Source organism: Salmo salar, chromosome 03 (genome assembly GCF_965601325.2).
Source record: "Salmo salar chromosome 03, fSalSal1, whole genome shotgun sequence".
Lineage (NCBI taxonomy): Eukaryota > Metazoa > Chordata > Actinopteri > Salmoniformes > Salmonidae > Salmo > Salmo salar.
In genome coordinates, this window is record NC_138293.1 from 52125159 (window position 1) to 52140819 (window position 15661).

The 15661-nt window shown below is 42.4% G+C and overlaps 1 protein-coding gene across 13 annotated transcripts in view; it reads right to left on the minus strand.

Annotated features, from left to right (window-relative positions):
* Nucleotides 1–653: 653 nt before the first annotated feature.
* Nucleotides 654–15661, minus strand: part of mapk8ip3 (mitogen-activated protein kinase 8 interacting protein 3) — a 92091-nt gene continuing 77083 nt past the window's right edge. For 11 of the 13 annotated variants that reach the window (XM_082973558.1, XM_082973561.1, XM_082973560.1 and 8 more), the window contains 12 exons: nucleotides 15157–15345; nucleotides 13471–13660; nucleotides 13045–13167; nucleotides 12711–12791; nucleotides 12519–12586; nucleotides 12148–12296; nucleotides 11705–11876; nucleotides 11148–11261; nucleotides 9714–9752; nucleotides 5211–5387; nucleotides 2986–3132; nucleotides 654–2739 (listed from right to left, as the gene is read on the minus strand). In XM_082973558.1, coding sequence (XP_082829684.1) covers nucleotides 2612–2739; nucleotides 2986–3132; nucleotides 5211–5387; nucleotides 9714–9752; nucleotides 11148–11261; nucleotides 11705–11876; nucleotides 12148–12296; nucleotides 12519–12586; nucleotides 12711–12791; nucleotides 13045–13167; nucleotides 13471–13660; nucleotides 15157–15345 — 1577 coding nt within the window. In that variant the 3' untranslated portion in view covers nucleotides 654–2611. The remainder of the gene's footprint in view (nucleotides 2740–2985; nucleotides 3133–5210; nucleotides 5388–9713; nucleotides 9753–11147; nucleotides 11262–11704; nucleotides 11877–12147; nucleotides 12297–12518; nucleotides 12587–12710; nucleotides 12792–13044; nucleotides 13168–13470; nucleotides 13661–15156; nucleotides 15346–15661) is intronic. The other 2 variants (XM_082973562.1, XM_082973555.1) reach the window with 1 other exon arrangement.

Here is a 15661-nt window from a genome sequence, read left to right on the forward strand (position 1 = left end):
TCATGATCCAAAAACACTCTTAAACCTCCGAGGGGAACCAACTGTGAAGAAGGAAGTTTGTAAACACTGAATGTGGTCGAACAGCCAACTGTATAGCTTCAAATAAATTTGGATGAATGAATTTAAATGAATAAAAAAATTCTCCATGAATTTCATTCCTTTATTGTTACAGGTATATCATAGACATTAAGGGTGGTTGTATGTGTGATCGGCTATGTACTGTACTCAAAGGACTTTTAACCAGGATCTAAAATGTAACTGTGCAACATGAACATCTATAGTACTGCTGTTAGAGGTGCCTAAAGTTGACAGGGTATGTTCCAAATGGACTTGAGCTTCACTCTTCCAAATCTGAACCACTGTCCTTGTTACTTCTTTGTACACCTTCAATTCAATCCGTAAACCCGGAAGTTCCGAACTGCGGCATCGTTTAAAGGCAATGTTCCCACGTTAGCGGAGACTGCATTCACAGTAAACTCTGCATACTGTATGTCGACTCAATCGGAAATTACCTTTAAATGCGGCATAGGTTGGCCTTGCAATCAGATTGAATTCTGGTCCGAATTCAAAAAGCCAAAAAAAAAAAAAAAGATCACAAAAAACGGTTGAAAATAAATCAATCAACAGAGAAAAGAAAGACAGACAACATGGCCTCTGGTTTTCAGCGCACAAATAGGTTTAATATTTAATCCACACAGATAAAGAGATCAACATATGAGTAACATACTGAACAAGAAGGGGAGGGGCCTTGGACATGTCTGGAGAGTTACAGAATCGTCAATGACAGCTGTCACTCAAAACAGGCGACCATGCACAAACCTCACTGTCCAACTATTAGTCTGGGAATCAGAGTAGAGTGGGTGGTTGGTGAATTAGTTATGAACCAAACAGCTCACAGTCGAGGATATGCCTGGCTCTCTCTCTCCTTCCACTATTTGGCACGGTTACTTTCCCCTTCGCCCTTACCCCTTTGGTGTTCACAGACCTGAGAAGACTAGATAGGTTTTTACAAAGGCCGAAACAGAGGCCGAAACAGTCCATTTTCTCTACAGGAGAGTTCGGGTTTGATAGGCAGTGCAGCCTGACTGACTGATCTACAAATCACCTTGCATCATAAATAACTACTCGTTATTATTTGTAAATCAATCAGTCAGTCACAATTTACCCACAATGCATCACATATTTGATCCGCTCAAACACGGCCAATCTATGTCCATAAGGCTGTCTGGAAAATTGTTTCTAATGTGGAGCAATTAAAATCCCTGTTCATCCTCTGATGCCAAAACAAGAGTTTCTCTTCACTCCACTACACCTGATTTACTGGCTCAGTTATTCCCCATGAATTTAACTACATCTGTATTCCAAATGGCACCCTATTCCCTATATAGTACACTACTTTTGACAAGGAACCATAGGGCTCTGGTCAAAAGTAGTGCATTATAAAGGGCATAGGGCGCCATTTTCCGAGGCATCCTGAGTCTGCACACCTCCTGATCAAACTTCACTGTATTTACAGGCCAATGCATTCAAGACTGATCTTGTTTTTTCCCCAGTACATTCAACAACGTCTCCTCACCTAACTAACAGCTGGCTGAGGTAAAATCACCCTGAACCAACCAATCAACTGTCAGTCTCTCTCTCTCTACATTCAACTCACCAATGAGCGGCTAGTGACTGTGTCACTCACTCCGACCAATAGCTGCCCATCTCTGAATTCCTCTTGACCAATCAGCTGTCTCTGTTTCCAGCGTGGTTCAGTGAGCTGAAAGCTGATTGGAGGTGGGGGGTCTTAGTAAATCATACCATAAATAGTTTTGGGATTACTGGTTGGCAAAACTTGGGTAATTTCTGGAGAGGCGTTATATTATGCAGTAGTCTTTAATGTTCCTGTACTTGTGTTGTTGATAAGATGCAGGTGGGCGAGGCGAGAAAGGGTTGGGTTAGGGGTGAATGTAGGTATCAGGGGGTAGCTTGGGGGAAGATGCAGGCCATTACAAGTCAAAGGTCAAATACAGGAGAGATACAGATGTACTTCCAGGGGAAAGTACATCTGGGTGCCGTCTAAAACGGCACCCTATTCCCTATATAGTGCATTAGTTTTGTCCAGCGCAATATGGGTCTTTATCAAAAGTAATGCACCATATAGGGACTAGGGTGCCATTTAAGACACACTCCAGGCTTTAGGGAGTAGATACAGGGTAGCGGAGGTAGTTAGGAGGCAGGGGTAGTTACAAGGCTCATGGTGGGGGGGAGACAATTACATTGGTAGAAGCGGCAAGAAACAGGGCGAGGGAGGGAGGGGAAGGGGGTAGTCATAGTCAAGGTATTTTGAAAGTTACTGGACTGGGGGAGTGATACTTACAAGGCAATAGGTAGTTACAAGGTCTTTGGGGGAGATATCGATAGTTACAAGGGGTGTAATATTACGTACAGGGTCTGAGGGGTCATTTCCAAGCCTAGGGATAGTTACATCATGACCAGGGGTAGATACAGGGGCAGGGAAGAGCGGGGTGGGTAGGGTGGGTTAGTTTTAGGATGGGAGAAGGGGGTGATCATCTGGGTGCAAGAAGGGGGACAGGGAGATGCAAGGTGACCCTTGAGGGTGGGAGTGTCACTCGGGGACATAGGACACCTGCCACACGATGATATGGCTCCGCTCGGCTTTGCACACGGCAGGCTTCATCTGCGGGGCGCCCCCCGGCACCTCCCCTTCCTCTGTCTCGTCGTCCTCGCCATCACCTGACACACAGATGAAGTGAGAGAGTCAGTCAGCATGAAAAGACACACCCGGTGTCTGTCACCTTTGCACTGAAGTGTTTCTGCACATCCACACATATAAAAGCATCGGATTGGTATTTTAAATCTATATAGTGATATGAACAAGTGCACAACTAGGGCAGAAGGGTAGAGAATCTGGAGACAAGTAGAATTCGACTTGGGTGTATATGGCAGTGTGTGCGTGCATGCGTGAGTGATTTTCCTCACCGATGCGGAAGTCGATGTAGCCCTCCCCTCCACTCAGCACCAGGACGTTATGTACGCTCTGAGTCTCAGCCTCTGGCTGTGCCGAGGACCCCTGACCCTCTGACGGACTGTCAAGCACACTACCATTTAGGGTGGCTAACACGTTGCCTGACAGAAAAACAGAAGATTTGTTTTTATACATACATACATACATACAGTTGAAGTCGGAAGTTTACATACACCTTAGCCAAATACATTTAAACTCCCTGTCTTAGGTCAGTTAGGATCACCACTTTATTTTAAGAATGTGAAATGTCAGAATAATAGTCGAGAATGATTTATTTCAGCTTTTATTTATTTCATCACATTCCCAGTGGGTGAGAAGTTAACATACACTCAATTAGTATTTGGTAGCATTGCCTTTAAATGGTTTAACTTGGGGTCAAACGTTTCAGGTAGCCTTCAACAAGCTTCCCACAATAAGTTGGGTGAATTTTGGCCCATTCCTCCTGACAGAGCTGGTGTAACCGAGTCAAGTTTGTAGGCCTCCTTGCTCGCACACGCTTTTTCAGTTCTGCCCACAAATTCTCTATAGGATTGAGGTCAGGGCTTTGTGATGGCCACTCCAATACCTTGACTTTGTTGTCCTTAAGCCATTTTGCCACAACTTTGGAAGCATGCTTGGGGTCATTGTCCATTTGGAAGACCCATTTGCCACCAAACTTTAACTTCCTGACTGATGTCTTGAGATGTTGCTTCAATATATCCACATAATTTTCCATCCTCATGATGCCATCTATTTTGTGAAGTGCACCAATCCCTCCTGCAACAAAGCACCTCCACAACATGTTGCTACCACCCCCTTGCTTCACGGTTGGGATGGTGTTCTTCGGCTTGCAAGCCTCCCCCTTTTTCCTCCAAACATATCAATGGTTATTATGGCCAAACAGTTCTATTTTTGTTTCATCAGACCAGAGGACATTTCTCCAAAAAGTACAATTTTTGTCCCCATGAGCAGTTGCAAACTGTAGTCTGGCTTTTTTATGTCGGTTTTGGAGCAGTGGCTTCTTCCTTGCTGAGCGGCCTTTCAGGTTATGACGATATAGGACTCGTTTTACTGTGGATATAGATACTTTTGTACCCGTTTCCTCAAGCATCTTCACAAGGTCCTTTGCTGTTGTTCTGGGATTGATTTGCACTTTTTGCACCAAAGTACGTTCATCTCTAGGAGACAGAACGCGTCTCCTTCCTGAGCGGTATGACGCCTACGTGGTCCTATGGTGTTTATACTTGCGTACTATTGTTTGTACAGATGAATGTGGTACCTTCAGGCATTTGGAAATTGCTCCCAAGGATGAACCAGACTTGTGGAGGTCTCTTTTTATTTATTTTTTTATTTTCCCATGATGTCAAGCAAAGAGGCACTGAGTTTGAAGGTAGGCCTTGAAATACATCCACAGGTACACCTCCAATTGACTCAAATGATGTGAATTAGCCTATCAGAAGCTTCTAAATCCATGACATCATTTTCTGGAATTTTCCAAGCTGTTTAAAGGCACAGTCAACTTAGCGCATGTAAATTTCTGACCCACTGGAATTGTGATATAATTCACTGTAAGTTAAATAATCTGTAAACAATTGTTGGAAAAATGACTTGTGTCATGCACACAGTAGATGTCCTAACCGACTTGCCAAAACTATAGTTTAACAAGAAATTTGTGGAGTGGTTGAAAAACAAGTTTTAATGACTCCAACCAAAGTGAATGTAAACTTCCGACTTCAACTGTGTGTATGTGTGTATGTATGTATGTATGTATGTATGTATGTATGTATGTATGTATGTATGTATGTATGTATGTATGTATGTATGTATGTATGTATGTATGCATGCATGCATATATACACACATATATATAAAAATAACAGGTAATGAGAAACAGATCAGTCAATCAATTGTATTTATAATGCCCTTTTTACATCAGCAGTTGTCACATAGTACTAAAGGACGTTACCAATAGATACCCACAAATTAAACACTGTAAACCACTTTTGCATTTTAGTGCCCAGTTGACAACCTGGTCCATCCTCCCAGTCCTCAAATACATCAAGTTGAGAGTATTGACAGTAGGTATAATACTTTTTTAGTTAGTCAATTACTCCACATTTGATGAAATGTTTTTAGGAGTATAATAAACTCCATTTACTTTTATTGACTTTATAAAATCTAATTATGATTACTAACTGACCTGGCACAGAGACAAAGAACTTGACGGCATCTCTGTGTCCATGGAAACAGAGCTGAGCCTGGGCCATGGAGCAGTATGGGATGAAGCTGCCGCTGCTTTTCTCTGGGTTGTCGTCCGCATACACATGAATCACACCCCCGGCCACGCCGCCGGATGACGTCGGAGACACCTTATTGGCTATCGGGATAAGAGTGGAGTCAATAGCCAATCAGAACATCTGACAGACCAGCGAATAGGACATGGACATTGATGATATGAGACCATACAATCACAAAAGCATACACAGAGCAAGCTTGCCAATAAGACCCATCAATTGGGCAGGCTACATCGTTACAGAGCATTTAAAATAGAAATGTATAATATAGAACAGACATCCCTCTCAGTCATGCAGAATAGGAAACTGTGTCGGCTGGCAACCCACTGAATAAGCCTGTGGTCATCCACTTATGAATTTGCAAACGGTGAATAAGAAAAAAAATCTGAATACTGAAATAGTAGCAATACTAAAACATGCCATCAACATGCAATAATGAAGAGACAAGGCATCCCCAAAACCCCATTACCTAATATTTTGACTACGTCCCCAAAATGATCCATATTCATCACACAAATAGCATACAAACATGACTCATACATTAACACCATACACTCTACCGTTCAAAAGTTTGGGGTCACTTAGAAATGTCCTTGTTTTTGAAAGAAAAGCACATTTTTTGTCCATTAAAATAACATCAAATTGATCAGAAATACAGTGTAGACATTGTTAATGTTGTAAATGACTAGTGTAGCTGGAAATAGCAGATTTTTTATGGAATATCTACATAGGCATACAGAGGCCCATTATCAGCAACCATCACTCCTGTGTTCCAATGGCACGTTGTGTTAGCTAATCCAAGTTTCTCATTTTAAAAGGCTAATTGATCATTAGAAAACCCTTTTGCAATTATGTTAGCACAGCTGAAAACTGCAGTTCTGATTAAAGAAGCAATAAAACTGGCCTTCTTTAGACTAGTTGAGTATCTGAAGCATCAGCATTTGTGGGTTTGATTACAGATTCAAAATGGCCAGAAACAAAGACCTTTCTTGTTCTGTCTCCCTGTGGTGCCGTCTTAGGCGTCTCACAGTACGGACATTGCAATTTATTGCCCTGGCCACATCTGCAGTCCTCATGCCTCCTTGCAGCATGCCTAAGGCACGCTCACACAGATGCGTACAGAGGCCCATTTATCGGCAACCATCACTCCTATGTTTCAATGGCACGTTGTGTTAGCTATTCCAAGTTCCTCATTTTAAAAGGCTAATTGATCATTAGAAAACCCTTTTGCAATTATGTTAGCACAGCTGAAAACTGTTGTTCTGATTAATGAAGCAATACAACTGGCCTTCTTTAGACTAGTGGAGTATCTAGAGCGTCAGCATTTGTGGCTTAACCTGTTAGGGCTAGGGGGCAGTATTTGCACGGCTGGATAAAAAAAATGTACCCGATTTAATCTGGTTACTAATCCTACCCAGTAACTAGAATATGCATATACTTATTATATATGGATAGAAAACACTCTAAAGTTTCTAAAACTGTTTGAATGGTGTCTGTGAGTATAACAGAACTCATTTGGCAGGCAAAACCCTGAGACATTTTCTGACCGGAAGTGGATACCTGATGTTTTGTATTACCTTTAAACCTATGCCATTGAAAAACACAGGGGCTGAGGAATATTTTGGCACTTCCTATTGCTTCCACTAGATGTCACCAGCCTTTACAAAGTGTTTTGAGTCTTCTGGAGGGAGATCTGACAGAACAAGAGCCATGGAACGATGATGGCCCATTAGACACCTGGCGCGCGAGTTCATGTTGGGTACCCTCGTTCCAATACGTTATAAAAGAGTATGCATTCGTCCACCTTGAATATTATTCATGTTCTGGTTAAAAAAGGCCCTAATGATTTATGCTATACAACGTTTGACATGTTTGAACGAACGTAAATATATTTTTTCCCCTCGTTCATGAAGTGAAGTCCGGCGGGCTTAGATCATGTGCTAACAAGACGGAGATTTTTGGACATAAATGATGAGCTTTTTTGAACAAAACTACATTCGTTATGGACCTGTGATACCTGGAAGTGACATCTGATGAAGAGAATCAAAGGTAATGGATTATTTACATAGTATTTTCGATTTTAGATCTCCCCAACATGACGACTAGTCTGTATCGCAACGCGTATTTTTCTGGGCGCAGTGCTCAGATTATTGCAAAGTGTGATTTCCCAGTAAGGTTATTTTTAAATCTGGCAAGTTGACTGCGTTCAAGAGATGTAAATCTATAATTCTTTAAATGACAATATAATATTTTACCAATGTTTTCTAATTTTAATTATTTAATTTGTGATGCTGACTTGACTGCCGGTTATTGGAGGAAACGATTTCCTCAACATCAATGCCATAGTAAAACGCTGTTTTTGGATATAAATATGAACTTGATAGAACTAAAAATGCATGCATTGTCTAACATAATGTCCTAGGAGTGTCATCTGATGGAGATTGTAAAAGGTTAGTGCATCATTTTAGCTGGTTTTATGGTTTTGGTGACCCTGTCTTTGAATTGACAAAACATTACACACAACTCTTGTAAATGTACTGTCCTAACATACTCTAAATTTATGCTTTCGCCGTAAAACCTTTTTGAAATCGTAAAACGTGGTTAGATTAAGGAGATGTTTATCTTTCAAAGGGTGTAAAATAGTTGTATGTTTGAAAAATTTGAATTTTGACATTTATTTGGATTCAAATTTGCCGCTCTTGAAATGCACCTGCTGTTGATGGAGTGCACCACGGGTGGGACGCTAGCGTCCCACCTAGCCCATAGAGGTTAAAATGGCCAGAAACAAAGACCTTTCTTCTGAAACGTCAGTCTATTCTTGTTCTGAGAAATGAAGGCTATTCCATGCGAGAAATTGCCAAGAAACTGAAGATCTCGTACAACGCTGTGTACTACTCCCTTCACAGAACAGCGCAAACTGCCTCTAACCAGAATAGAAAGACGAGTTGGAGGCCCCGGTGCACAACTGAGCAAGAGGACAAGTACATTAAGAGTGTCTAGTATGAGAAACAGACGCCTCACAAGTCTTCAACTGGCAGCTTCATTAAATAGTACGCGCAAAACACCAGTCTTAACGTCAACAGTGAAGAGGCGACTACGGGATGCTGGCCTTCTAGGCAGAGTTGCAAAGAAAAAGTCATATCTCAGACTGGCAAAAGAACACAGACACTGGACAGAGAAACTCTGCCTAGAAGGCCAGCATTCCGGAGTCGCCTCTTCACTGTTGACATTGAGACTGGTGTTTTGCGGGTACTATTTAAGGAAGCTGCCAGTTGAGGACTTGTGAGGCATCCGTTTCTCAAACTAGAAACTCTAATGTACTTGTCCTCTTGCTCAGTTGTGCACCGGGGCCTCCAACTCCTCATTCTATTCTGGTTAGAGACAGTTTGCGCGGTTCTGTGAAGGGAGTAATACCCAGCGTTGTACGAGATCTTCAGTTTCTTGGCAATTTCTCGCATGGAATAGCCTTCATTTCTCAGAACAAGAATAGACTGACGTGTTTCAGAAGAAAGTTCTTTGTTTCTGGCCATTTTGAGCCTGTAATCGAACCTACAAATGCTGATGCTCCAGATACTCAACTAGTCTAAAGGCCAATTTTATTGCTTCTTTAAATCAGAACAACAGTTTTCAGCTGTGCTAACATAATTGCAAAAGGGTTTTCTAATGATCAATTAGCCTTTTAAAATGAGAAACTTGGATTAGCTAACACAACATGCCATTGGAACACAGGAGTGATGGTTGCTGATAATGGGCCTCCGTACGCCTATGTAGATATTCCATAAAAAATCTGCCGTTTCCAGCTACAATAGTCATTACAACATTAACAATGTCTACACTGTATTTCTGATCAATTTGATGTTCTTTTAATGGACAAAAAAAAAATGCTTTTCTTTCAAAAACAAGGACATTTCTAGGTGACCCCAAACTTTTGAACGGTAGAGTATATGTGTGCCAATGCATTATATACAGTACTTTACAACACCTGAAGATAGCATGCAGAGTTACAAGTGAACAAAAGTGATTTCCCTGAATCAGATCCAGACCACCGTTTCTGTCTCTGTTCCATTTTGGACCCTAGCCCCTCGTCCCCTTTGTGGTTGACAGATCTGAAATGACTGGATAGGTGGCAGGCGGCCTTATGAACGAAAATGTGCTTGTTCTGTTGGAGGGCTATCTAATCCTCTCGGATCTCCACAAGTGCTATATACTGTAATTTACTCTGGTCCAATCACTATATTACTCACACCTATCCAGTCTATCAGATATGTGAACATTAGGGTAATAAGGGTGCTTAGGACTGAAACTGAACCAGGCCTATGTTGGAGAGCGATAAAGGGAAGATGGAGGTAAGACAGGCAGGCAGATGTATGTGACATCATCCCTGTGGGACAGAGGGAGTCCTAACTTACCCCTCAGACCTAGGAGCTGTCCCCGATGAAGTACTACCGCTAAGGGAGGGAAGGAGGGAGGAGAGGAGAGAGTGGACAAGAGTGACAATCAGGACAGGGAGGACAAGTACAGGGATACCAGCCATAAAATAGAGAGAAAGAAAGGGAGAAAGAGAAAAAACGAAGAGAAGCCATTACGGAATAAGAGAAGACAGAAAAATGGACAGACCGATATACATTGAACAAAAATACAAAAGCAACATGTAAAGTGTTGGTCCCATTTTACATAAGCTGAAATAAAAGATGGCAGAAATTTCTATATGCACAAATTTGTTGACATCCCCGTTAGTGAGCATATCTCCTTTGCCAAGATAATCCATCCACCTGACAGGTGTGTCATATGAAGAAGCTAATTAAACAACATGATCATTACACAGGTGCACCTTGTGCTGGGGACAATAAAAGCCCACTCTAAAATGAGCAGTTTTGTCACACAACATAATGCCACAGATTTCTCAAGTTGAGGGAGCGTGCAATTGGCATGCTGACTGAAGGAATGTCCACCAGATCTGTTGCCAGACAATTGAATGTACATTTCTCGACCATAAGCCGCCAACGTCGTTTTAGAGAATTTGGCAGCACGTCCAACCTGCCTCACAACTGCAGACCACGTGTATGGCGTTGTGTGGGTGAGCAGTTTGCTGATGTCAACATTGTGAACAGAGTGCCCCATGGTGGAGGTGGGGTTATGGTATGGGTAGGTATAAGCTACAGACAAAAACAATAGCATTCTATCAATGGAAATTTGAATGCACAGATATACCGTGACGAGATCCTGAGGCCCAATGTTGTGCCAGTCATCTGCCGACATCACCTCATGTTTCAGCATGATAACGCACGGCCCCATGTAAGGATCTGCACACAATTCCTGGAAGCTGAAAATGTCCCAGTTCTTCCATGGCCTGCATGCTCACCAGACGTGACCCATTTAGCATGTTTGGGATGCTCTGGATTGATGTGTACGACAGCGTGTTCCAGTTCCCGTCAATATCCAGCAACTTTGCACAGTCATTGAAGAGGAGTGGGACAACATTCCACAGGCCACAAATCAACAGCCTGATCAGGAGATGTGTCGTGCTGCATGAGGCAAATGTTGGTCACACCAGATACTGATTGTTTTTTTTGACCCAAGCCCCTACTTTTTTTATGTATCTGTGACTAACAGATACATTTCTGTATTCCCAGTCATGTGAAATCCATAGATTATGCCCTAATTAATTAATTTAAATTGAAAGATTTCCTTATATGAACTGTAACTCAGTAAAATCTTTGAAATTGTTGCATGTTGCATTTATATTTTTGTTCAGTATAAAAAGGGAAAGTAAAAGACAGAAGCAAACAAAAACACAGAATAGTGGAATCAAAGAGGTGTGTGTGCGCACCACTCAAACTCACTCTCTGTCAGTGGTATGGAGATGACCACACCATTCCCAGTCCCCACCCACAAGCGGTTTCCACCAATAAGAAGGGCTGTTATTCGCACAAAGGAGAAGCCCAGCTTGCCAGTACCTGTCAATCAGAGCGAGAAGAGAGAGAAGAGAGAAAGAGAGAGAACACAGGTCAATCCATACATTGGATGCATCTCAATAGACCAAAAGTGGAGTCAAATAATATGGTGCCCTATCAATGAGTTGGCCGAAGCTTAGCCTGCTGGTCCCAGATCTAATCTGTCTGAGCTGTCTTGCCAACTCCTATAGTCATTGTCTTGATATGACAACAAGCATACAAATTGGCCGTACAACACAAACAGATCTTGGACCACCAGCCTAGCCAGAGCTGGATAGCATGGTTGCGGTCAATTCCATTTCAATTCAGTAAATTCAGGAAGTAAACTGTAATTCCAATTCCACATCTTTTTCTTAGAGGAAAACTGGAATTGGAATTTTAGTTTACTTTCTGAATTGACATGGAAATTGACTCCATTCTTGCTGTTTAGCTTAGGTTCTTCCTACCCAGCATCTTGCTGACGTAGGGTTCGATGTCGACATCCTGTAGGTGCTGGTGTGTGAGGGCGTGGTAGAGACGCAGCGTGGAGTCCAGACGGATTGACACCCACACCCCATCCCCGATCCATGCCAGCTGCCTCACCTGGCTCTCCCTGCGAGGGTGGGCGTCAAAGGACTTCTGACGTGGGAGAGGGGTTAGGGGGGTGAATTGGTTGATTGATTTACTTTGATTCATTTCAGAATATTATCAATGTGGAGCGACATTACATGAGCTCTCCCCGACCCATCTATCTGCAACATAACTGCAGATAGACTCAAGACTATGTTAGCCCACTGAGCTAATGTCTTGACACTATGTCTGGGAGCTAGCGTGAGTCTTAGGCTTTCAAAAAACGTTACTTTGCAACTTCCTCTACTATACAAACAGTCCCTCCCCTCCTGTGACCAACCTCTATCTGCATGCTCTTGGGCTGGATGACATGGATCTTGTTCTTGTAGCCACACCACACTTTGTCATGGACCATGGCCATGCAGCGGATAGAGTGGTGCGGTCTACCCAGGTCCATCAGGTGGTAGTTAGAAAGGTCCCACTGCCCATCTGGAGATGCACACACACACACACACACACACACACACACGCACAGGCACGCGCACACACGCACATACATAAACAAATTATGTAAAGCTTTAAATCATGATTAGAAAAAGTAATGTTGCTCTCATGGAATGTCATTTTTTGAGCACATCAGTCAGTTAATGGTTAAGGCTCATAGGTGAGAGCTCAGAAGAATTAGGTAGGTTAGGGTTAAGTTTACATTACCCTCAGATCTGTGGAAGATAGCCAGTGTCCCGTCTGCCAGAGCCACAAGCACACGACCCTTCACATGCCTGAAACAGAGACAGTCACGCTAATGTTACACAAAGCAATATGCACCCATTTACTACAACATAAATCAAGGACTGGTAAAAATGGCCATTCTAAGCAGACAGTGGTCAGTAGTGGGGGACTTACACTAGACTGAGCACAGAGTCCTTCAGTTTGATGGAGTGGAGACACTTCTTCCAGTTGGCCACTGCCGAATGGACGTAAAGCCTGGAGAAGGGATGTAAAGCTTAGTTAGGACATAGACAGAGATAGGGTTTTATGGGTTAGGGTTATCGGTTTGGAGACATATGCAGGCAAAACTGGTTGCCCGAAAAAATCATGATGTTTTTTGTGACATTGTGGTCAAGAGTTGTAAAAATACATTTTTTGCACTTTTTTAGAAAACCAGAAAACAACATCACTATCATGTCCCATATTACATTTCCGCCACTAGCTAGGCATTAAGTGATTAGTTACCCACCAGCCATTTTGTGCTCCCAGCCACATGGTGGGGGCGACGCTGGTTCCAGCTTTCGGGTCGTCGCTTCCATCCTCCGTCTCCTGGGGTGGGGAGTTAGACTCCTCTTTTGACTGGCCTGCACACCTGACAGTGGACACAAACAGAGAGTTGTCTTGAAGTCCACTATAGACTACCACAGTCCAACTACTGTAGCATGTTAGCAGTATTGTCTGCTGCAGAAATGTAAAGAGATGACTAAAGGATTTAAATAGTAGAAGTTACACTTTAGTTTGATTTGATTTAGTTTAAGTAAATACACTTTCAGTAAAATTTTGAGAACACTGAACATTTTTCAAAGTTTCAATGACAACTTTTCAATAATGTACTGGCGATATGCTTTCTCTTTAAAACTACTAGCAATTCAAATCCGGTCAAATCGTGTCTTACCGGTCGTATTGGCCAGCATCAACCACCGGAGGCTGGGGGTCTGTGAAGACATGCTCCATGAAGGGCCCTGGAGGTCCCAAGGTGTCGTCTGTCTCGCTGGCGGCCGGCTCAGCTACCTCTGTAGCCTCTGTGGCCTCCTCTGCTGACTGGGTCGGGTGCAGCTTCCCACTGAGTGGTGGAGCCGTAGGAGCTGAGGCGACAGGGACACAGGGTGAGACATTATACACTATATACTACAATAACTATACCAACTATACCTATTAAGTAGAGATGGGCACTAATATGGAAAGTTCCTATCGATATTAGTTGAAATTTGTTTTATTTGCAATTGATATCATATAGGACTTTAAAAAACATGTGGAGGCCTATTAACTATACTTAAAACTCTTCAACTGACTGGGCTGGGTGCAGCTTCCAATGAGTGGGGAAACTACTGGGGCTGGGGGGGAGAGAAATAGAGACATATCAGCACTTGCTGGAATATATACACCAACATATATAGCAGAGGTCCCCAACTAGATTCACCCGAAATCAGCCTCCCACTGAGAGGGAGAGCCACGTTAGAGACACAGGGAAGAGGGACAAGAAGAAGAAGAATTGTGCCGCAATTAAAGCCTATATTTTTTCATTGCAAGCCTGATGATACATACACAGTGTAATGTACAGTGCCTTCAAAAAGTATTCACACCCCTTTGTTAACGCAAGCCTAAATAAGTTCATGAGTGATTTGCTTAACAAGTCACACAATAAGTTGCATGGACTCACTCTGTGTGCAATAATAGTGTTTAACATGGTCAAATTGAGCCCATGGGCCACCAGTTGGGGAACCCTGCTGTACAGAATAAAAATGGCAAAACTTTCATCCTGTTTACAACAAGGCACTAAAGTAATACTGAAAAAAATGTGGCAAAGTAATTAACTTTTTGTTCAGAAAACAAAGTGTTATATGTTTGGGGCAAATTCAATACAACACATTACTGAATACCACTCTCCATAAACAGTGGTGGCTGCATCATGTTATGGGTATGCTTGTAATCGTTAAGGACTGGGAAGTTTCAGGTTGAAAAGAAACGGAATGGAGATAAGCACAGGCAAAATCCTAGTTGAAAACCTGGTTCAGTCTGCTTTCCACCAGATACTGGGAGAGTAATTCATCTTTCAGCAGGAAAATAACCTAAAACACAAGGTCAATCTACACTGGAGTTGCTTACCAAGAAGACAGTGAATGTTCCCAAGTGGCCTAGTTACAGTTTTGACTTAATATCTACATGAAAATCCATGGCAAGACCTAAAAATAGTTGTCTAGCAATGATCAACAACCAATTACACAGAGCTTTAAGAATTTTGAAAAGAATAATGGGCAAATGTTGCACAATCCAGGTGTGGAAAGCTCTTAGAAACTCATCCAGAAAGACTCCCAGCTGTTATCGCTGCCAAAAGCATCTTCTACAAAGTGTTGACACAGGGGTGTGAAAACTTAAGTAAATGAGATATTTCTGTATTTTATTTTCAATAAATGTGCTAACATTAATAAAAACACGTTTTCACTTTCTCATTGTGGGTTATTTTGTGTAGATGGGTGAGAAAAAAATATTTTGAATTCAGGATGTAACACAAAATGTGGAATAAGTCAAGTGGTATGAATACTTTCTGAAGACACTATAGATAAATATCTGGGGTTCTCACCTTGCCCCCGGTCCAGTACGGGTGTGTCGGTGCGCGAGGAGCAGTTGCTGCGGACCACGCTACAGTTGGTGGCACAGCCCACCAGGGTGATGCCTGCTAGCATGCCCTCCACCCCGCCTGTCTCCTCACCACCACCCTCCCCAGAGTCCAGCACGATCTCACCCGCCGGGTAGTCACTCTCACTGGCCGCTGCAGACAGACACACAGACACGCACATATGCAAACACAGAAACAAGCACGCACACACAGAAATACACACCCATACAAATGCACACGCACACAGAGAAAAACAAACATTAGAGATGATTCTAGTTCAGTAGATGTGGAATTAGTGCATTTGGAAAGTTCAGACCCTTCCCCTTTTTCTACATTTTGAAACGTTACAGTCTTATATTAAAATGTATGAAAAAACATTTTCCCTCAATCTACACACAGTACCCAATAATGACAAGGCGAAAACAGGTTTTTAGAAATGTTTGCAAATTTATAATATTTTTTTAAACAG